Source organism: Saccoglossus kowalevskii, chromosome 13, assembly GCF_978046115.1.
Source record: "Saccoglossus kowalevskii chromosome 13, keSacKowa6.1, whole genome shotgun sequence".
Taxonomy (NCBI): Eukaryota; Metazoa; Hemichordata; class Enteropneusta; family Harrimaniidae; genus Saccoglossus; species Saccoglossus kowalevskii.
In genome coordinates, this window is record NC_140653.1 from 28,126,488 (window position 1) to 28,150,233 (window position 23,746).

A 23,746-nucleotide genomic window follows, 5' to 3' on the forward strand; every position below is an offset into this window, starting at 1 on the left:
TAACATAATTCGTTAATTATTATAATCAATTTGTACGCCAAATTGGTGACACAAATTTAACACATTTGTAATTCTTTGTCCGTCATCATTGTTAGATGAAGAAACATTCTTTGGTATGATTTTGAAGATGTAAATCGGCATATGTAAATTATATTTGTTTACAAGATATTTGAACGCACAGTGAACAAAAACTGAGATTATCTTGTTGTTTGATTAATACAATACTGAAATTGTAATTAAGATAAATTTACACCAGTGATGATACAGTACTGTTGTTACCCTTGCAGAAAGTCATGCATTGCCTCATTAACAAGCTCAGGCTGGTCTTGTTGAACCCAGTGACTTGCGCCTGGTATTAGTTTCACGTTGATATCATGCACATACTTTTCCAAACCTTCAGTCAAAGCAATATCCAAAGCTGTGTCTTCCTCACCCCAGATCAACAGAGTTGGTGAGGTTATAACGGCCGATTTCAACTTTGGAGTGTAGCGGAGTGTATAACAAAACATTATAAATCAATGTGGTCCTAACTGTTTACTTGGGTAGAGATGTATTTGTTTCATAGTAATGATTATGATTAGAATTACTTTAAAATCACAGTGAATTTGAACCTCAAAATGAAATATGGTAATTATGACTGGAATTTAACCAAAACTTCTTTACCAAAATGTATTTCATGCGTGTTGTATGGGACCCATAACTCATAATTGTTACAATTCAAGGATTATTGAAAGGGAGCAGAATATTATAGTAATAGTAGGTGATACCACTATACATAATGGGAATGGCAGGTGTCCTAATGATGGGCACATAAAAAATACATTTATAAACTTTTACCTTCTCGTTGGCAATTGTGCTTGAATGCTTCCAAATCATCTGCAGTGATATTGTCTCTATTTCGGAGTCCCACACCACGTCCATGAAACATAGCTTTAATTCCGTTATTATCAGACATGCTCAGAACGAACTCGGGAAGATACGGAAGCTGAAAGAAGAACATGTACCTGCAGACAAATAAGTTGAAAAATTAATATTTATTTGTTATCAACAGCCATTTAGCTTTCAACTACACAAAATCAGTGCAAGTACAGAAGCTGACACAATAAAGTAACAATAACTTCTACAAGGGAAATGCCACAGTCATCATGCTTGATATGGGTCCCATAGGACATATACAACATGTCTAAATACAGAGTTTGTTTACACAAAATTTGAATATGTGCTGCAGGATGACTGTGTCACTTTAAGGAGACTGCCAGCTGCAATTGCCCCCATTCTATAGGACACCATGCAGTCTCCCGAACTGAATATACCACATGTTTAGTCACCTGACAAGAATGTACCACATATTGCACTACGTTCATTTCCACTTTGATTAGTTTCCAACTATAGTAAAAAAAATCAAATTCGAAATTAAAGAAATTTTAGACTGTATATAATGCACCATATTTACATATAACCTACTGCATCAGAAAAGCTTTGGTCACGCTACTTTGTTATTTGGTAGAAAAAAAAATGGAGAAACATTTTAGTCATTTTAGTTGGAAGAGTAGGAAGTGATTCTAAATTTGTGCACATTCTACTACAATGAATTGAATATTATTTAACCATATATTTGGGATGATTTGAATAAAATTAAGTAGCTTGTTATCAAGATTGATGAATTATATACGTGAAATAATTATAGAAAATTCTTACACTATATTATAAGATAAGCGGTATCAATTTTGAATGAGTGTGATGCATTCTGGGTAATCTATGAATGCTAGCTGTTTATCATTTTGTCTCCCATTTACCTCCCAAGACATAAAGAACTGCTTCCGACTTGATTGTATAAGCTTCTGCATTCTTTTAGGGTGTGGACCGTTCATGATAATCAGTTTATTGACCAGATCAGGATACTCCATAGCGACTGCCGCCCCCCAATCGTGAGCTACCAGTACGCAGGAACTGTAGCCCAAAGCTGGGATGGCATCCCTCAGATCACCTGAGTTGTGGAACATTTAAAATAACTTTGAAATCTGCAGACCTGGAGTAATTTTTATTTTTGGAAATATTTTATTCACTTATTAGATATTCATATCTTTTTAATTCTTTTATGCTATCTTCATGGACTTTCGTATTTTCTGTTCTTTTCAGCCACTACAATTTTTTGTTTTCCAAAATTCAACAGCCCACCCCCAGTTTACAAATAGAAAACTCCTTATTATTAATTTAATATTTTCTTTGGACTTGACATTTTCATATACTCCATTCCACTAATGCCTAGATATGATGCTAGTAATATCACTTATTCTTCACTTATTTCTCCATCATTGTCTAGATAAATTGTAGTACCGTATATACTAATTGCAGTTAGCAATTGAATCTCCACAAATGAAACTTTATAAAAATGCCTAATGAATACAGAGTATTGTTTCACCATGATTGCCCCCCCCCCCAAAAAAGAATGTCAGTTTGACTGTGATTACCTTTGTCCTATAATTACTAGACTATGTTGCTAAATGACAATGAGACCGGCTTAAATAAGTGGAATAGTGCATAAATTTGAGGCTACATAATGAGATATTATTAGCATCATATCTAGGTATTGATGGAGTGAGATATCATATGTGGAATAGTGCATAAATTTGAGGCTACATAATGAGATATTACTAGCATCGTATCTAGGTATTGATGGAGTGAGGTGTTGTGAGTGGACTAGTGTATGGTCTTCTATGGCCAGAGTTCAGGGGCATAATAAATGAGAAAAAATGACAATCAATTTCTTTATCAAAACAAGTCAACTGTACTTGTTTTCAGTGCTGAAACCTAACTTGTAAAATCTATGAACAGTGATACAAATTTTAGAAAACTTGAAGCCCTCAGAAAACAGGTGAAAAACAACTGGTCTCCAGGGATGCTAAGCATAGAAATACTAGCCTATGGAGATTAAACAAATTCAGCGTGCCAACAAAATTATACACAATTACTAACTAAGGAATGTTAATGAAAATTTCTCCAATAAATTATGATTTTGTTCATTATCATCCACCCTTGAGTTATTTGTCAGCTTTGATTTGAATTCGTATGCGGATGAGCATTAATTAGATTAATAAACACAAAATATGCAAATAAGCTACTTAATAAATGCCAAATATGCAAAGTAGGTACTTAATAAACACAAAATATGCAAATAGGCTACTTTATAAACGCTAAATATGCAAAGTAGCTAATTATTAAACACCAACCTGTAAGATGATCTATGGTGTATGGTGCTATACCCGAAGGTTTGTCAGAATCTCCATATCCTCTCATATCTATGGCAACGACTCTGCAAAAAATTAAAAAAAACGCATATTTTGTAACATATATTGTACTGTGGCACATAAATTGGTCATGGTTTTAAAATCCTGCTTGATGTTGATTCTCAGCATTGAACTTGTGATTAACATGAAGATGAAAACCCCCTAGGGCTAGCAGTATTTCAAAATACATTGTTGGAAAGTGTATAATGATAGCATAGCAGTTGTTGCACCATGACCAGTAGATTCCAAATTCAACTTCTACCTGGGCTGGGATACCAAAAAAAGGGGTTAGACCTGTGTTCATTTATGGAGGAGACTTTGGGGGAATCTTTGATAAGGTCTGCACATGTTTTCGTGCAGACCTTGTTAAAGCCAGAATAGCGCATAAAATGGCCATTTGATAGATAGATGGTGAAATGTAGCCCTAAACATGCATATAATTTCTGAGGCAAAAATCACTACTTGGATGAGTGTATGGTTAGCATTATCAATTACCAAATTGGCATTATAGACAACGGTGACACTTAGTGATGGGAACTGTCACCTGACACAAAATATCTTAAAAGAAAAGTGTATACCGGATAAATGCCAAATTTTATACAAATCTAAGGGAGAATCTTTAAAATATTTACAACCAAATGCGGATATGTTAACACCAGTTTTGAATATGATAATGTCAAATGAAAAATACTGAGTTTCTGGTTACAATGAAATCAAAAAATCAGGAAGGTATAACTTTTTTTATATATGTTGGTATATTAATAGTTGTCAACAAGATGCTACTGGACTGGAGCATTTCCAATGATGTATGCATACAGGATACTATTTTCATTTGAAGAATGTACACAGTATGGTAACAGAAAAAGGAAGTGACCACTTTTAGTTTGGCCATGAAAAGAAATGTGTGTCGGCATGGAAAATCTATGCATGGTTGGGGTTCCCAAAAAACATCATTTTTTTCTATTTGGCCTAATTATCCAAGGATGTTTGCATATCTCTAGGAATACCAATAACATTATATACCGGGGGTGAATATGAATTCTAGGTTGCAAAGGTATATATGTGGGGAGCACCATGCTGTGGCTATCTCATCACACCACAGTCTAATTGTAATCTGATGTAGGTATAGTATAATTTTGTTTTAATTTTTAGATAGTTTTCATTGTTATTTCTGTTTATTTATGAATATTATGTTGTTTACTTGCCATTAATTAATGAGTTATTCATATGAAATCCTGGTAATTAAGACTACTAGATATTCAAAAAATAACAACTGCAAGTGTAACCAAAAATTATTCATAAATAAACAAAAATAACAATAAAATATATAAAACTAAAAACAAAAATGTAGCATACACCTACATCAGATTGTAATGAATCAGATTGATCACACTGTACAAAAGAAAACAATACTAAAACTCAAGGAAATATTTAAATTACAGACATTAGATATTATGACAGAACCCCACACCCTCCCCGTGGCTTTCGTTGCGTATGGAAGTTATTTTCACGAGTGATGCGGTGTATCCTGCGGCCGTACTTTCACGAGCGAAGCGAGTGAAAGTACAGCAGAATACACCGCATCTCGAGTGAAAATAACTTCCATACGCAACGAAAGCCACGGGGAGAGTGTGGGGTTCTGTTATTATTACATATGTTCCATACTTGATTATTTCGTATTAAAGAAAGAACGTGCAAACCGGGATGGAATTTAGGTCGGGGAATCCCATTGCCCATTAATATGTTCCAATATAAGTGTTACGCCCTAGCAGCGCGTGTCAGTGTAGAACGCGCCCGGAGAACGCGTGTCACTGTTTGTTTGAAATTAAAATAATCAGACGTCTAATCTGAGTCACTGTCCGAATAAATAACTCGTTGACGTTTAGTTGGGACCACGGCAGAACCAGAACTTGAACTGGACAACTATAATACACAGTTTATGTTGAAGTTAAAAGTTCCGCCACAGAATTGTGCATTGGCAAACATGCCGTGCAACTGCGGTACTCTACAGACGGGATGACTTTCGTCGACAGCGGTTGTCGCTAGCTGCACCACAATCCTTCGTTGAAGGACTTCGGCTGGACGCTACACCTTCGTGTGTGATGTTGCTTGCTAGTCGTGGATTGACTGAGTCTTGATTACCGGTTAAAATGTTGGTCTTTTGGCGTTGGTAATTTTTATTTGGAACTGAGTAACGCCGCAACGTCGCCAGCAGAAACCTGGTATTTCGATGCTGATGGTTGCGGCTCCATAGTAATCGCTGATTTTACTGCTGGTGGATCTTCTGAGAGCCCTTCAAGGTTTATAAAACTCAGGTTTCCAGGTGGTCAACACACATTAAGTTCTCCCATGATGTACACCTGACATGCCAAAAATGTTGTTGAACGATTTGAACTGGATAAAAATAGCAAACGAAAATGTGTTTACAAAATAAAAATAGTTCGGTAGCCAATGAAAATACCATGTTCATTTGCATATCGACCGTGAAAATACCGAAAACATTATTGCATGGGTGATATGCAAATTAGTTTGGGCCAAAATAAGTGACTGCCTAAAAGTACCATTACTGTTGTTCAAATTTCATGTCACTCGGCAAGTATATTCATGTACCCCAAGGGGAAAATATCGTACTTCTAAATATTGTTTATTCCGAAAAACTGTACTCCTGAAGGGACTACTTTGTTTGCTCTCGGACCTCATTTGCATATGGGTTGTGGAAATACCGATTTTGATTTCAGGGACGAATCAAAATAAACTGCAGTACATATGTAATAATTCTCAATGACTTCATAACATACCTATAATCATTTGAAAATTCCTTCATTTGGTATCTCCAGGAATACCAGAATTCTGGGAAGCCTTGGACCAATAGCATCAGTGGTTTATTTGTATCACCATTGGCAACATAGTGGATTTTTAGCTCCTTGAAAAATAAACAGTGAATAGCTAATGAGTGGTATGCATTTAGTGAATTAATGGAACTGCATGTGTGCTTTCACTTCAAATTACATGTACTAACATTTTCAGTATTAAATCATATCTATGTTTGTTGTTAAAACATATTTTTTATTAAGTTAGGCCAGACTTTTTTATTCCTCATTTCTATAATGCATTTTTTTTAAGAAGAGCGGGAAAAAAATAAAATTAATTCTTTTTTCCCATTAGATTTGTGTGATTCTCAAAGAATTGTAAGTGAGATCATTGATCGGAGAGAAGAAATGAAATAAAATTTTATTCTATGTATAATCTTGTTTCTCATATGCGCGAGACTTCGGTACTTTAATCATGCCGATACTCCCACGAAAATGCAACTTGGATTTGTTATGCGGCGGGTGGAAAAAAATGAAAGATAAAAATAATTATTTTTAGTAATTTTTTTGCACTTACAATTCGGCCGGCGCGAGAAATTACGCTGAAATAAAATTTTATTTCATTTTCGGCTCCTGTTCATTCGGCGGGTTCGCGAAACAAGGGATAATAAAAGTCTGGCCTTATAATAAACAATTCAAACAAGCACAACTTGAAGATTGACAGTTTATATGATTTTATAGTACGACAATGTCTTCAAAATTATTTTAAATAAATACTGACATGGAACTCATAAAACTGCCATGCTGAGTGTATCATATATTGTTCGGCGGGCGACTGAATGTACGCAACGCCCACTTACAGCGGCGTGCGTGGGCCTAGAATCACTTCCGGGTCCAGCGATCATACTCGTATATGTTTTTACCTTTGTACGGAGGTACCACAGGGGCCTGACGATCTATTCGTCTCAATGCATGAACGTCTATGGGACCGAGCGACTATGTCCCGGTACAGGACCTTGTCCTTGCTCAAAATAATAGAAATTATGGAATTGAAACAGTTTAGTAATGTAAAGCAAGCATATGTTATTAAATTTAATCATCACGCTTCGAAACCACGAAAATCACTATTACTTGTTTCCGGCTGATCAGCTTGCACTATATATAAGTCTTATATATAGTGCAAGCTGATCAGCCGGAAACAAGTAATAGTGATTTTATTAGTGATTTTCGTGATAGTAAAAGCTGTACCAGTATATTCATACTATTTGCTGTAATATATTACCACAGCGAAAATGAACGCAGTGAAGTCATGCAAGATTAGTTTACTACGTGGAAAAAGTGGGAGTGTTCCACGACTAGTTGAAACCCACTTGAACCCAAACAGATTGACGTTGGACGCTTTGGATCTCATAAAATGACGTTTTCGCCAAGAAATGGCATAATTTTGCTAAAATGGCTGAAAATCGTAAAAATGGGGGTGAACAAGATATACTTCACGTGTGGGAGAACAATTTACTCATTATGGTCCATGACAATTTCGCATGTATTGCCCGCCATCTTATGGGTAATTTTTATCAGAAAACGATTTGTTTTATGAGAACAACTTAACGGTCCAGTCTGAATCCGGTCTTTAAATGCCTCATCACACTTAAACAGGATCGCCAACGTTCATGAGTGTTTGTTAATTGCATAGTTCATCCGAATATGTTCAAATCGTTATACGGTAACTGCGGTTTCGGGCCATGTCACGAAAACAGGAGGCAAAGGCGACGCCGTATAAATGTGCACCCTCTAGTGGCACATTTAAATAACCCAAGTACCAAAATGACGCACTGACGTCATTTTAGAGAACGCATAGAACGCCTATCTGTGTTGACGATGTTCGATTCACATTTATGCGCAGTTTACAGATAGCACAACGTAGACGCATACTTCCAGTGTTTAGCATTTTCACTCGTTCAAATCAAGGAATACATTGAGAAATGGCAGGTAAGTCAGACCAACCATTAGATGATTTGTTTGATTTAAAATCTCTCAGGCTGTTAAATATTATAAACGGTGTTTTGTAGTAAAGGGATATGTAATATGCACAATGTTACCGTATTGTCGGGGAAAAGTTGGCATGTAAATAATGCTAAGATCGCATTCATTGGTATAATAGCCGAAGTAATGTTGTATCGTTTTGTTGCAGATCTAAAGACATCGTATAGCAGTTTGTCTGCAGAGACATCATTTACCCTCGTGGCACTGTGAGTAGGAGAATGTGTTTATATTACGGTTGACGTATTTGTCTTGTTCTAGTTTAATTTTATGCCTCCGGTGTCAGTTTCGACACTCAATTTGCACGCACCAGATGAATTATTTTATAATGTTTTTATCGCGTATATAGAGGCATCTGTATATTGATTTTAATGTAGTATTTTCCGCCTATTACCTTATAGAGATCAAGCGACTGAAGCTGAGCTTTTTTGGAGTGCTATTATTGTTCAAAAAGCAACGAGTGACGGTCAGCTAGCATTCCTTAAAGAAGTTCAACGTTTACATGGAAATGCGCAGAGAAGTACCAACGTTGACCGTCAAATTGGTACTATAATTGATGGTTCAAAACTAGAAGATGCAGGTGATAGTTGTAACGCATTGTTTCACAACGAAACATGCGAGTTTTTGGCACCGTTTGTAAAGTCGGAAAGTCAGAATAAATTGAAAAGAGATATCACCAAAGAGGAGTCGGCTATAAGCCACGCCATTGTTGACTTATCTGTGGCTCGAGCGAAGCAGCAGTTCGCTAAAGAACACATCGACAGAAATGATGTAACAAGTTTAAGTGTTGACCTGTTCGTTAAAGATTATGTGCAAGAAGTGATCGCTGGGGGCGCATTAATATATTGTGGTCAGTATGTTGGACAAGACCGATCTAAAACTGGCATCAGTGACATCCAATCACTTTCCACGGAGAAATAAAAGCGCAGTATTTTGCAGACTGATCCATGTGATATATTAATGTGTCCAGGACAAGTTAAAAGTAAAAGTCAGTCACAAACACCGGACACATGTGCAGTCGGAAAACATCCGAGACATGCGGATCTTTGCGAGTCCCAAGAACTGCTGTCGGACAGGGCGCACGATCACTGGGACATCACAGAAGAAACCACATCGGATGTCGATAATGTTGTTGAACGTTCTTACTGTTCGAGAAAAGATGAGTGTCTGCTTTCGTCTAAACCAGCACGTGGCGCGAAAGGCGCCACCACGCGAAACATCGACGAGACCTCTTATCGTAGGGAAAATAAAAAGAAATCCAGGACCAGATCATTCTTGAAATTATTTAAATGGAAGTCTAAGAAAAACTGTGGACGGGAAACACGTTGATTCGTTGGAAAAAGACGTCACTGTGCAAGTTTCTGATCGACTCGCCGATAATGACGCACAATTGAAAGAAGGAAACAAACTTGGCAGCCAAGAACAGAGTAACAAAACGACAACTAAAAAAGATAATTGGTTCAGAAGAATAAAAAGGAGGATGACGAAAACAAAATTGACGGTGCATAAATAGAGGAAATCCCTAATGCTCAATCATTTCTGCCAAGTTCGTGGTGGACAACGGCAATCTGTAACAGATACATTATAATTAAAAGAAAATCGTACAAATGTGACATTTGAATATATACTACAATAAAATATTTGAGCTTTTAACTTACTGTCATTATTTCGAATATGAGATAGTACTAGTACGTTCATGCTTTAAAGGGCGGTAGTCGTCGCGCCACGCATGCGCGAGATATATGGGTCTCATATAAACAAAGATGGCGACTTGACTGTTCAAAGAGTACAAAATGAGACAGAAAATCATTTAAAAATTGTTGTGTATTGATTCACATACATGCAAGTCATTAATATTTAAAGTTTTTACGGAGAAAGAAGGATGTTTTTTCAAGAAAGTGGCCATTTTGGAACATTTTCTATAGGAATCCATGTAAACACATTAATCCATGGAAAACTCGTACTAAGATTCAAAATTCTCCAATTTTTCGTGACAGCCATATGTATGTAGCCCTCATAACATGACATACACATTTTTTAGGATAGGTCATAGGATATGATGGACCAATAAAAGTTAAACACACATTCTTTTTTTTTTCAATTTCCGAGGTCGTTTTTATGGAACAATTAGTTCGGTGACCTTTTTAATACCCCCTTGCTGGATTTCTGAGAGTGATTTTTAAACGTTTTTATATGGCAACATTATAAGATTAAGCCATATAATAAAAGCCAAGAAAAACCAGCAATAATTTTAATGGTAACCATGGTAATTCTCTTGTGTGATATTATACTTCATTACATTGAACTGTAGCAGCACCCCCTTTGATTTATATTTTCATGAACACACTGTAACACAAAAACAAAGACATTTTCTTAGGAAAGGTTTATTCCAACAATTAAACATGGCAACACATTTATTAAGGGGCTTACCCTATGATTTCGGGAGTGGGTGGGTGTGTGGTTTTGTTGGCAATTTCTATCATAATATGTGAAAATTTTTTTTTTTCATTAAAATTTAGTTTGAAAAACTAATTATTCTCAAATCACTCAACCCATCCCCAAAAATTGGTGCACCTCTAAAAGCTCATAGCTTTACTTGTGTCTACTTTTGTGGCATCTTTTCTGGAGAGATTTGAGACTTTTCAACACTTTTTTTTTGAAATCACGAACAAAAGTGATGAAAAGTCAAAAATCTTGGAAGAAAAGCAACCATAATAATGAAATGGGTGCAAGTAATGCTATGAACCAACACATACCCTGAATTTTATTTGACTCTGCACATTATCTCTGTATGTAATAATTGTCTAGTCATAACAATAAAATAGCAGCAGACTTCATCACAAAAAGTCTCTCTCAAAGAAATGCACATCATTATGCATTCAGTGTCAATATTACATGTAACTTTACCACATAGTAACACATTAACATCAGATATATACAAATTACCATCATAATTCCAATTACCCCCCCCCCCCACGGCCCAATGCGTTTTTGGTATATTGTTCACTACACTGGTTTGGTATAGGGGTAGCAACAACTACCATATCTTCATATAAGGATTTTTCTCTCCAATTTTTGTTTTGATGCCAAAAACGGTTAAGAGTGGTAATTACTTAGCTGACAACGATGTTGTTTTCGGTGTGGATCCCACACAATGGTCACAACATACGCAATATATTGTTGGTTTAGGAAATTCCTGACATCGAAAACAATATAATTCATCTGTTCATAAAATGCAAAATGGAAGTGTTCGAAAATGTTACAAATTTGGAAAATATGCGTCAAGCTTACATTACGTGTGAACACACAAAAGCGATTTAGTGCGTGACAGAAATAGAATCCAGTCGCTTGATTTTTTTGGATGAATGGTTACAACAATATGGTGAATGGATATCGCAATATTGGGAATGGATATCACAATATGGTGAAAGGATATCGGAATATGGTGAATGGATATCACGTTATGGTGAATGGATATAACAATATGGTGAATGGATATAAAAATATGGTGAATGGATATCGCAATATTGTGAATGGGTATCACAATTTGGTGAATGGGTATCACAATATGGCGAATGGGTATCACAATTTGGTGAATGGGTATCACAATTTGGTGAATGGGTATCACAATTTGGTGAATGGACATCGTAACATGTCAATGATCATCACAATAATACAAACTGCCGCTTAAGACAGTTATGGCTTTTAATAAACTCACACAGAGCATTTAATTGAAGTGAGCCCTCAAGCAGTTCATACCTCAGGGGGAGTAATTGAAAGAAGCTCATTGTTTAATAAACTATTTGGCCACTGATTCTTAGCTGCATATCATAGCATTTACCATGGAGACTACTCTGCGTTTATATTTACTTAGGAGGCTCAATAGATAATTATGTAATGTGTTGATGCGATTGATGGATTAAGCAATGTATATATGTCTAAAGGTGGTGTGGGTCACGACGTCACTTCCGGTTTACTTCCTACTTTGCGTGTATAATGGCGGCCTCGAGCAGAGTGTTGTCACGAGAGCATTAAGTCCGTTTATGTGGTGCTACTGTTAAGGTAAACTTTTTCATTATCTTTTTTCGTATAATTTCTGGAAGAATATATAGCTAGCTTTCGCATACCGATGTAAAACTAGTTTAATACTTTCATAACTGTGTTTTTTTGTCGATGGCATTTTCAAAATGTAAATAGTAATTTCACGTGAATGGCAGTATTTACCAAATCACTACCGTTCGTTTAATAGCCGTTTACGAAAAAAATAACCGCTTTTCATGTTATTTTTTGACATTTCTGCTGTCTTTAGTATACTTGCTGTCCAAAAATGTGAAGGCCCCCCAAGGCGCCCCTTTTTAATTTGGTGTTTAAGCTCATTCTTTGAGGCCTATCTTTGAGGACATTACAACTTTGACCTGCACGCAAAATAAGAGATAGCTCCGACAAATTAATTATAAATGTTCATTTTTTTATAGAATCATGTTGAGACCGCGTGAGTTTAACACGCCGACGCCTAGGCAGGTGAAAAGAAGTAAGGTGTCTGTACACCTATCTTGTAAAAAGTGACAACTTGTTGAAAACAGTCTGGTTGTTTGGATATTATATATATATAGCGGTACTACATGTGGACCTCTCTCATATTTGTTCATTTCGTGATATCTTTGATTCTCTAATTTTGATGAATATTTTTGTCATTTCTGGTAAAAAGTTGTATTTTCCATTTCTTGTTGAAAACCGCAAGTGTGATTGCTTTGATACTATGCATATTGGTACATCAGAGTGATATCTTCAATTATCTAATTTTGATGAATTCTTGTTGAAAATAGCAATTATGATTGATATCTTTAATTGAAATGTGCATTGCTAACAGTGTAGCTATGTCAGTCGAGAGGCTGCTTGTTGTATTTGTGAAACATTTCTACCTGCGGCCCTGGAAAATTGGGGCATATTCATGTAAACATGTAGTTGTATTTTTTTGTAAAGTCTATTTATGTATACAGGAGACATAAAACATAGTATCATTTCATTGAAAAAATTTGCACAAGTGATATTTTAATTAAATATTCATTAATCCTTTCACCACCACTCAAACAATAATCAGCAAGTTGGGTACACTTCCAGGAATATTATGAAGTGTTCAAGGTGCAACTTGCCCCTGACTCTTTAAGTTTCGTTTTGTGGGTGCAACTGAACTGCACAACCAGAAAATTTGATGTACAGTACAATTGGCAACCTGTTGTATTCATCACAAATCAGGCGAATTATGGGGAAATTGTTTCATTTTGGCAACACATGAAACTTGCAAAACCAGGCTTTTGAATAGGATACCACTGGTTCTGTGATTAGTGCATTAACAAAATAAAATTCATAATCTAGGACTATGTTTTTCATTCATCTATGAAAAGTCAACAAATATCAAGACAAACTATGTTAGCAAAATTTGTTTAATAAAAAATATAAACGCAAATTATTGCAAAAAGATTTATTTATACAATATATATAGGACAGATATGTAAGACTTTTCCCAAAGTACCTCTGCCTCCTACTGACTGCCGGTTCGTGTTATACTTATTTTGGCATAAAAACCAATAATTTGCCAGGTAGTTCAAAACTTTATATTATCTACAACATCAGTTATAATTATTAGCTTTTAAAAGAGGGTGTACATATGTTGTCAATTCTCGGTCAAAATCAAAGTCTACAGACTTGAGCATCAAACAAGTTGTTCGGATCTGGTCTTAACCATACTGGTATTGTGTCGCCAGTATCAATTTTCCTATAACCCAGGAATACTCTGAAACCATGACTTTAAATAACAGTGCATGTATTGTTGGGTCCTGGTTATCATCTGATAATGTCAAATAAGAAAAGTCGCTAAATAGAGACTCTTGAGTGATTGTAATCTGAAGATACATTGCTAAGAAAACAACTCCAGGTCAGAAACTTCACCTGTGAAGTCCCACTTTCAAAAAAGTACATATTCTAAAAAAAAATCTTTATTGTCAATAAAAACCAGACAGTGTTCAAAGCAGGTTATCTTCATGTCATTTGACAATAACAATCTGTGATCTGACGTTTGTATCACTCAGTCGTCACGGTTTGGATAATTATCGTTATCTGTTGTAAATTTTTTTTTGTTAGGTTCAATTTGATGATTTTGCAACATGAGATTGTCCATGTAATACTCTCAACAACTTCCAGAACTGTTACGGCAAATTCTATGAATTCCTATAATAAAAAAAAAATCACTGTTAATTTATTCAAAGATGGGATGTTAATTGTTGGGTTGGGAGGGCATCCATTTTCAAGGTCAATCTACAGAATTGCCCTAGCATATCTGGGAGGGATAATTTCCTTTGTTTTTGATGCTAGATGTACATTTTATAAAAAATTAATGAAGTAGGTCAACACCCCTTAATTGTGTCCAATACCCGATAGTAAATCCTGTTTTACTGTCAAGGTCTGAATGATTCACACAATGCAAATTACTGACCAAGATGTGTATTTACAATTCCTTACCTTGTTGTACATAGCAGATGGTGTATAAGCATTTATTGTTGTCACACGCAACGTAATATTACCGTAATTGGTATAGTACAGGTGTGATGGTTCAAATACCAAAATGGCAACAGTAACATAAAGACTTCCCTGGCGGCGATGATAACATACGAACACGGAGCCAACAGATGAGGTTTCAACTGGTACTGGTATTATTATACTCTGCAAACATCAAGTACAATAACTCGGTAAAACCCCAAACCTCCAATAACTAGATACTTAAACTCCAACACAATTCAACGAGATCTCCGATCTAATCTCAGTGCTGAACAACTCCCCTATATATACCCACACTGTCTATAAATAGACCATTACATCAGCATACATAATGAGCCTGGAACATACTACAAATTTCTAGAATGTTCCATTACCTCCTATTGCCTTCTACAGTGTCCTATTACCTATTCAATCAACATCTAAAAATTACACCCAGACACAGTACGGTTCTAGAATATTCTCAGTCACACGGAAGTGGTAAACAAGTCGTATGCGAAATGCCTCCCCTCTCAAGTATATTATAACATATAATATTACATGACTAGCAACGACGTCAATGATACGAATACGATAACAATTTCAAACAAAACAACAATACAATATATCAAATCGAACTGAATAAAGCTCTGAGTACAAAAAATTCGAAAATCACATACAGTAGAATATAATAAAATATAAAATACAGTCATAAACGAATAACATTCTACTATACTGTTCAAAAGTTCCTCAGTCCAGGAATATCCTCAACACGATGATTATATCCTTGCAGAGTCATCGCCCATCTCATCACTCGGTCATTTGCAAACTTGGATTTATCCATGGTCGACATCAGTAACGTGGGATGGACATTGTGCTGCTCGATGACCAACACCCTGACATACAAAACACCGGACACTACTGCCCTGTCCCACATCAGTATTTCTAATGGCAGTGTCATTATCATTATGCCTCACCTGGTTCTTCGTGGATAACTGTCGATCATGTGCCACTAGGTACTGCTTTGCTATTACTGCCAACTCATCTAAATCTTTGGGTGCTCTTTCTTTAAGATGAACTGCAAGATCTTTTGTACAGGCACCAATAAACTGCTCCTTCACCATCAAGTCGGTAACACCATCATATGTTGCTGCAGTGCCTGACAACTCAACCCATTTAGCAAAATAATTCTTAAGCCGCACAATTAACTGGTCAGGACTCTCAGAACTTTCAGGTTTAATTCACGGAATCGCTTCCTGTACCCATCCTCTGTGAAATCGTATCTTGTCAACAGCGCCACCTTCACACGATCATAGTCAACTGCATCAGTGTCGGACATCCTGGAATATACTTCCAGTGCTCTACCAGTCAACAGCGCACTCAATTTTATGGCCCATCCATCTCTATGCCAACTCGCATTCGTTGCAAACCTCTCAAATCGCAATAAATAACTATCAAGTTCGTCCTTACCATCAACAAATGCAGGCAACTTTGGTGACTGTGCATCACTGACCACATTTCGTTGACCACCAAAATCAGCCTGTTGAAACCCCGACATTGCTGCTTGCAGCTCTAATTTCCTCAACTCAAATTCTCTTTCCTTTTCTCGCTGTTCTGCTTCCGCTTCCAGTCGTAACTTTTCCTTCCTTTCTTCAATCTCCATTTTCCTCACCTCTGCTTCTATTTCCATTTTTGCCTTTCTTTCTTCCCTCGCCGCTTGTCTCTCAGCTCGCTGAGACCTCAGTTGCTCCAAAATAAATTTCCTTTTGTCTTCTCCAGTCATTCCCAGTTCATCCGCCCACTCCATCAACTCTTGTTTCGACATATCTATTATCCCGCTGGCCATGTTGTCTTCTATGTCTTCACTGATCCCGGACGAGCCCCCAGATGCAACACGCAACGTAATATTACCGTAATTGGTATAGTACAGGTGTGATGGTTCAAATACCAAAATGGCAACAGTAACATAAAGACTTCCCTGGCGGCGATGATAACATACGAACACGGAGCCAACAGGTGAGGTTTCAACTGGTACTGGTATTATTATACTCTGCAAACATCAAGTACAATAACTCGGTAAAACTCCAAACCTCCAATAACTAGATACTTAAACTCCAACACAATTCAACGAGATCTCCGATCTAATCTCAGTGCTGAACAACTCCCCTATATATACCCACACTGTCTATAAATAGACCATTACATCAGCATACATAATGAGCCTGGAACATACTACAAATTTCTAGAATGTTCCATTACCTCCTATTGCCTTCTACAGTGTCCTATTACCTATTCAATCAACATCTAAAAATTCCACCCAGACACAGTACGGTTCTAGAACATTCTCAGTCACACAGAAGTGGTAAACAAGTCGTATGCGACAATTGTCAATAAAGTTCTTGTTGATAGGTTGCCCAGAGTCAGATTAAATGCTGCATTTTGAGGTAACACTATGTATTGAGTTAAGAAATCAATATACCGGTAAATTATTTTGTACTTTAACAACTATGAAGAACACAGTGCTATCGATAATTGACAACATTTTGGATTGTGGATTGTGCCCAGAGTTCGAGTACGGATCAACGTAAAGCGACTGTACTGTCTAGAGGACACACCTTGAAGTATGCACATACCGTAATAAACTTATAATACATCATCCAGAGTCTGTGATGCTCAGAATCAAATAAATTGGCAATATTTATTGTTTTCAGGTTACAACTTTTATTTTTATATACTTAAACATGGTAGGCTATAGTTTACCTGTGCAACACTGAAAAATTGCAGCTAAACAGTTACTTATGGTGATACAATGACAGATTTATAATAATAGAATCTAAGCGTATTGTTCTTTATGTCATTATTAAACTGAAAGGATACTCTCCAGCGTAGTGCATGTCATGGTGAGAGGAATCATTATCATATGGATTTAAGATATTCCTGGTCTTCATATCAAACACTAGATGATATTTGAATGTGTTCACAGTTTTCCTAAAATCAGCTATGTAAGTGTCGGGATAGCCACATTTCAATTCAGATAGAACCCTGTCCTTGGAATAGCCTAGAAAATAAATAGAAGATGTTAAATTAAAACATAACAGTTAATTTGCAACTGTTTAGTTCAAAACTGCAACAATTTCATTAACTGATACAACTATGATCATACAGCTTTCAGTTATAGCTTGTCACAACACATGCATCTGCCTTATAAACTCTGTAGTTGGACTATGCCAAAATGCATTCTATTTCACTAGGTATAAAAATTAATTCAATACATTACCCAGCTCAACCTAAAACATTTAGTTTTTTACATTTTGCCCTATAAATGTCCTCATCTTTAATTCTAATTCAATCGCTCGTTTTATGCTAGTCCCAGGAATTGATGGTTGACAATATACAGACATTTACAAACTTCGTAAATTGAAGGATTGAAACATTTCTGTAAATTTTCAGATGCCACTAAACGAGCTGTTTAAAACTATAGAGGGAGTCTACAAAGTACCTTAATTGGAAAGAACACATAGAACACATTTGTGAAACTATATCACCTAAAATTGGTATTTTGTATAAAATTCATCATTTTGTTCCACGATCTATTCTTATCCTGCTTTACAACTCTCATTTTACAACATATTACTTACTGTATTGAAATATGGGGTAACACATACAAAACCTTTTTCGACAAAATTCTACTACTCCAGATAACGTTTTAAGATTTTCGTGCCCCCACTGCCCTCCTGTTGAATAAACTAAATATTTTAGATATCTACCGGTATAAAATCAGTAAGTTTTACACCTGTCTGTTTTTTATCTTAATAAGAATTTGTTTGCCCATAATGTTGACCACTACTTGAAACTTTTTTCACTATGCAACTTGTCAAGCTACTAGTTCCAATTATTATATTCCAAGAATGAATCTTACTACTAATCAACACAGTATCACCTATATAGCAGCAAACAACTGGAACTCACTTCCTGATTCTATAAAAATTATCAAAAGCAGATACATATTTGAAAATACGTTAAAACTGTATCTCATGAATGTGTCATGTCATTTTTACAAGTCAGTATACAAGTATTTTTCATTTATCTTTAATTAAGTTAAATGTGCTATGAATTAATTATGGGGCCACAGACTAGACTAGTTTGTATGAACTATATCTGTGGTCCTCACTAGAATTACTATTATTATTATTATTATTATTGTGTATATTATTTATTGTATATTTTCTGGTGAAATAAAAAACAACAATCATGCATAGTATTACCTATCTGTTGGTATGTCAGTCACTATCTCTGTGGCACAACCACAACATCCTTTATGTGTAGAATAACGTATGTATCTAGTGAAAGTGTTTTTTCTTGCAGTCCAACTGGCCTAGCAGCGCCAAGTAATTCACCAAATAGATTTTTAATTCCCATAACTGATCTGAAAACAATATATTTGATATCATGTTCAAAGCAGACTGTTACCGATATCCAGCCACATCAACCTTCTGAATCAGTGAGCAAATGTAAATGATGATCGGTGGCGTTGGTAAAAACAACGATACGATACTACATATAAATACAAACGTCACTAAATATGGAAAAACGAAAACTTACCATTAACAAAACGGGAGGATGCAGTCATAATTGGACGAAAACTGAGAAGAACGCACCTGAACAAGCAAAGCGAAGTCAACGAAGCGATGTGTACACAATAGCTGCCGCGAGTGAAATGAACCGATCACGCTTTTTGTTCCCATGATGCTTTGCGACGTGACTCACACCACCTTATATGTCTAATAATATAATGAAGTATCTGTAGTATTAGTGTTACACTAATAAACGGCCGTTGCCAAACATTTCTGGTCTGCCTAGAATTAACAGGTTTAAGAGACAATTGCCGATTATTATTTGTTGTTAAACACGTCATTGAAGATGGGCCAATAAACCTCAAGCATATTAACAATAGAAAATGTGATTAATAGTTTCACTAGATGTGTTGCAGAATGAACAGGTTGGGTTTTCTACCTTCGCATTTTGTCAAGTACTTTAAATTGAAATGCTGCAGATTTCGTATCAATTACTATCGTGAATGGTAAAACGTAACATTTAGACAGATCATAAAGTAAGTAAGTAAAAGCAAGTTCTCTTTTTATAAAAATCATACTAAAAGATTTATTTGATGGTACAGTATGTGATATGTCGCGGGGGGGGGATCCAGGGTACCAACAGAGCATGATTCATGCCGTTTAAGTGATACATCTAGTGTCCTGATAACTTTTATTGATCAGATCAGATAATCTTAGCTTTTGAATGTTCGGTAAATAATTTTCAATTTATGCTACTTTTTTGAATACCGCGAAGGAAAGCTCATTTATTTTCTTTTTAATATATGTTAATGCGATTCGATATTTGATTATTGTAATCGAAACTTGGTATATCTGTCCAAACATTCAGAGCCTTATAGTAAAAGTCTGGTAGGTTTATTTGCAGGTCATTTATCACAAGCACGTGTGGATTTAAGGGGAGGCGCGCCGGCATTATAATTTAACAGATTTAATAAATGAACGAAATAATCCCTGCTATTCAGAAACATCGACTAGTCATATGTAAATGATGTATCGGTTATTACCTCACTACACCCCCTATTTGAATACCGTGAATATTACAGTTGAAATAAGCAATACACATAGCGTAGGGGGACGAACTAACGAGAAGAGTGTGTAACTAACATTTGTACACACATGCACAAGCAAGCCAAGTAATTCCCGTGTAAGAAAAATATGGTTTTTGCTTCCTAGTCGTCCTACGTCATTGGAACCCGTGTCTATGCCATCTAGTTCTGCGAAGACGAAAATATTTTCAAAATAAATAGAAATGATATTCCTCTTTGCTTTTAAATGTGGTGACAGAGAATTAGAACACGAAAACATTTGATAACAACAAAATGTTTAATCAACAACTTACCTATGTACACTATCATCCCCGTGAGTCGCTGTTTAACTGAAACACGTACTGCGCCCAATTTCCCTGACTGTACATTTTTTTTCTAGAGCGTAGATCGTGGCCATTTACCGTCCATACAAAATCTACGTCATTTATGATACACAGAATAATTGGAGATCAAAAGTTTGATGCCGGTCGGCAAAATCATTGGTTTCATGAACAAAACGGCAATCTGTACCTAGTGGATCAAGACCACAAATATATATTTACATCACAATGTATGTTGTCAGTGATGACCCTAACGCGCGAACACATAACCATGAAACTATTATAATCATTTCCCTAGTAAGTCCTAGGCATTTGAATATGATCGGATGATTCCGAGTCTCCAATTCCTTCAGGCTGCGGTTCAAAATATAAGTTGCCTTATTTTCAAATTTATTTTTAAACATTACCCCGAATTAAAAAAAAATAATATTAAAGTTGGCAATAGTTTTTTTGCGTGGCCATGAATTAATCAGTTGAACGGTGTTTATTGAGTTAGACTCAAACACACATTCCATTGTGTAAGAGCCGGTGTGACAACGGCGTTTAGGATCTGGTCCACCCCATTTAGGACGGTGTCAACAACGCCGGCGCCACAACGGTGTATTCTGTTCACACACACATTTTATTTCGTCTAGTGAGAACACCACTCAAATCTTGGTCACTACGGAGGGCAGTAAAGCAGCACGGTTTTTTGCAATCTTTGTATTAGTGTATTTGTTTTCAAGATTATCTGCACTCAAGTTGGTATTCTTGAACAACATCGAAGGTAAAGGTCGTTGTGAACGGCCTGTGTCCTGCATATGAGTTCTGAATATGTCTGAATACCCATTATCTAAAGCGAGCATCGTTTAGTTTAGAACATGTGTTCTTAAATATTACCTGTCTTACGTAATGTAATATATATAATTAATGTATTGGACAATTGTAAAAGCTATAGTCTTACATTTCCAAAATATATTATTGAGTGACTGCGTATCCAAAATAAAAGTGCTCGATTTTGTACACACACATTTATTTAATCGAAAGATAGAGAATTATTGATATGAAATTGGTTAAAATGTTATTATCGCGACACTTTATTTTAAAGCTACATTTTATAACAAGGCAGTTTGGGTTTTACTGTAACGGACGCATTGCGACATTCTCTTATCTCAGTTATAATGATACACTATGAAAAGTACATCTAACAAGTTTCTTTTTTACCTTGTCCGTATCATCCTTGATTAATTTCAATGTATAATATTGAATATTACATTAACCAGTTTGTGTTCTCGACCAAGTTTGATCATGGTTCGACTCCTGTGTATATTTTTTAGATATTGGTTAAATTTCACTTAAAATTGTCTTCTTCTAGTGATTACATTACTGACGAACTGATAAAAAATTGTGGTGAGCCCATGGTAGATATTTTGCTGCTCCTATGCAACGAGATATTAAAGAAAGAAGAATGGCCAACACAATGGACCGAGTTAATTTTAATCCCTATCCCGAAAAATTCAACAAGCAAGAAATGTGCTGACAACCGCACCATCAGCCTCACAAGTCACGCTAGCAAGGTTCTTCTCATAATAATTCAAAACAGAATTACACCTAGAATTGAAGTTCTCAGTGCATCAGAATGTGATACCCAAGCTGGCTTTAGGAAAGGCAGAAGCACGGTCGAGCAAATAACAAATCTAAGAATACTGTGTGAAAAACATCGCAACCACTAATCTTATCTATTCCATAACTTCATCGACTTCAAAAAAGCTTTAGACCGAGTATGACAACTGTATACGCATGGAAAGACTGCAGTATTTGATTGGCAACACGTATAGTGAATGGTTTCAAACCAACGTCGGCGCTCGACAGGGCTGCATTCTTTCACCCTCATTTTTTAATCTTTTTTTGGAAAGAATTATGTTGGATGCACTTGAAGGGTTCCACGGAGGTGCAAAAATTGGAGGATTGGTTATCAACAACTTGTGCTTTGCAGATGATATCGACCTAATAACAGATAATGCCAAAGATCTTGAAGACCTAACAGAAAGGTTAGACAAGACGTCAAGAAGTTACGGTATGGAAATCAGTGCTGAAAAGAGTAAAACAATGGTCACAATGGTTACAAATAATAAGAATACCCAAACAATATCAGCAAAGGTAAATGGTGAACAACTCGAACAAGTACACAGCTTCAAATATCTTGGATCAACAATCCCAGAAGATGTTTCCAGCGAAACAGAAATCAATAACAGAATTGGAATGGCAACCAGTGCCTTGGCACGACTTCAAAAAATATGGGTTGCAAAGAATATTTCCATGGCAAACAAGATTAACCTAATATAGCGCCGGAGTTTATAATTGAGATATTCTAAATAGCTACACAAAAATCGCCGTAGTTTACAATTGAGATATTCTAAATAGCTGCCTAAATAACGCCGTAGTTTATAATTAAGATATTCTAAATAGCTACTTGAATAACGCCGTAGTTTATAATTGAAATAATCTAAATAGCTAAATAAATAGCGCTGTAGTTTATAATTAAGTGACTCTAAATAGCTACTTGAATAACGCCGTAGTTTATAATTGAAATAATCTAAATAGCTAAATAAATAACGCCGTAGTTTATAATTAAGATATTTTAAATAGCGAAGTAAATAGCGCTGTAGTTAATAATTAAATATTCTAAATAGCTAAATAAATAGCGCCGTAGTTCATAAGTTAGATATTTGAAATAGCTAAATTGCGCCGTAGTTTATAATTAAGATATTCTAAATAGCTACCTAAATAGCGTCGTAGTTTATAATTAAGATATTCTAAATAGCTACAAAAATACTAGTAGCGCCGTAGTTTATATTTAGGATATTCTAAACAGCTAACTAAATAACGCCGTAGTTTATATTTAAGATATTTTAAAAGGCTACCTAAATAGCGTCGTAGTTTATAATTAAGATATTCTAAATAGCTAAGTAAATAGCGCCGTAGTTTATATTTAAGATATTCTAAACAGCTAAATAAATAGCGACGTAGTTTATAATTTAGATATTCTTAATAGCTACCAAAATGGCGCCCTACTTTATAATTAAGATATTCTAAATAGCTAAATAAATAGCGCCGTAG

At 35.7% G+C, this 23,746-nt stretch overlaps 1 protein-coding gene and 1 pseudogene across 1 annotated transcript; one reads left to right on the forward strand and one right to left on the reverse strand.

Moving 5' to 3' along the window:
• LOC146735213 (epoxide hydrolase 1-like) lies at positions 1 to 7,002 on the reverse strand (annotated as a pseudogene).
• A 15,544-nt stretch (positions 7,003 to 22,546) lies between these two features.
• Positions 22,547 to 22,972, forward strand: LOC146735214 (uncharacterized). Its single transcript, XM_085507389.1, has one exon. The coding sequence runs from the start codon at positions 22,547 to 22,549 to the stop codon at positions 22,970 to 22,972; it is 426 nt and encodes a 141-aa protein (XP_085363515.1).
• Positions 22,973 to 23,746: the final 774 nt, after the last annotated feature.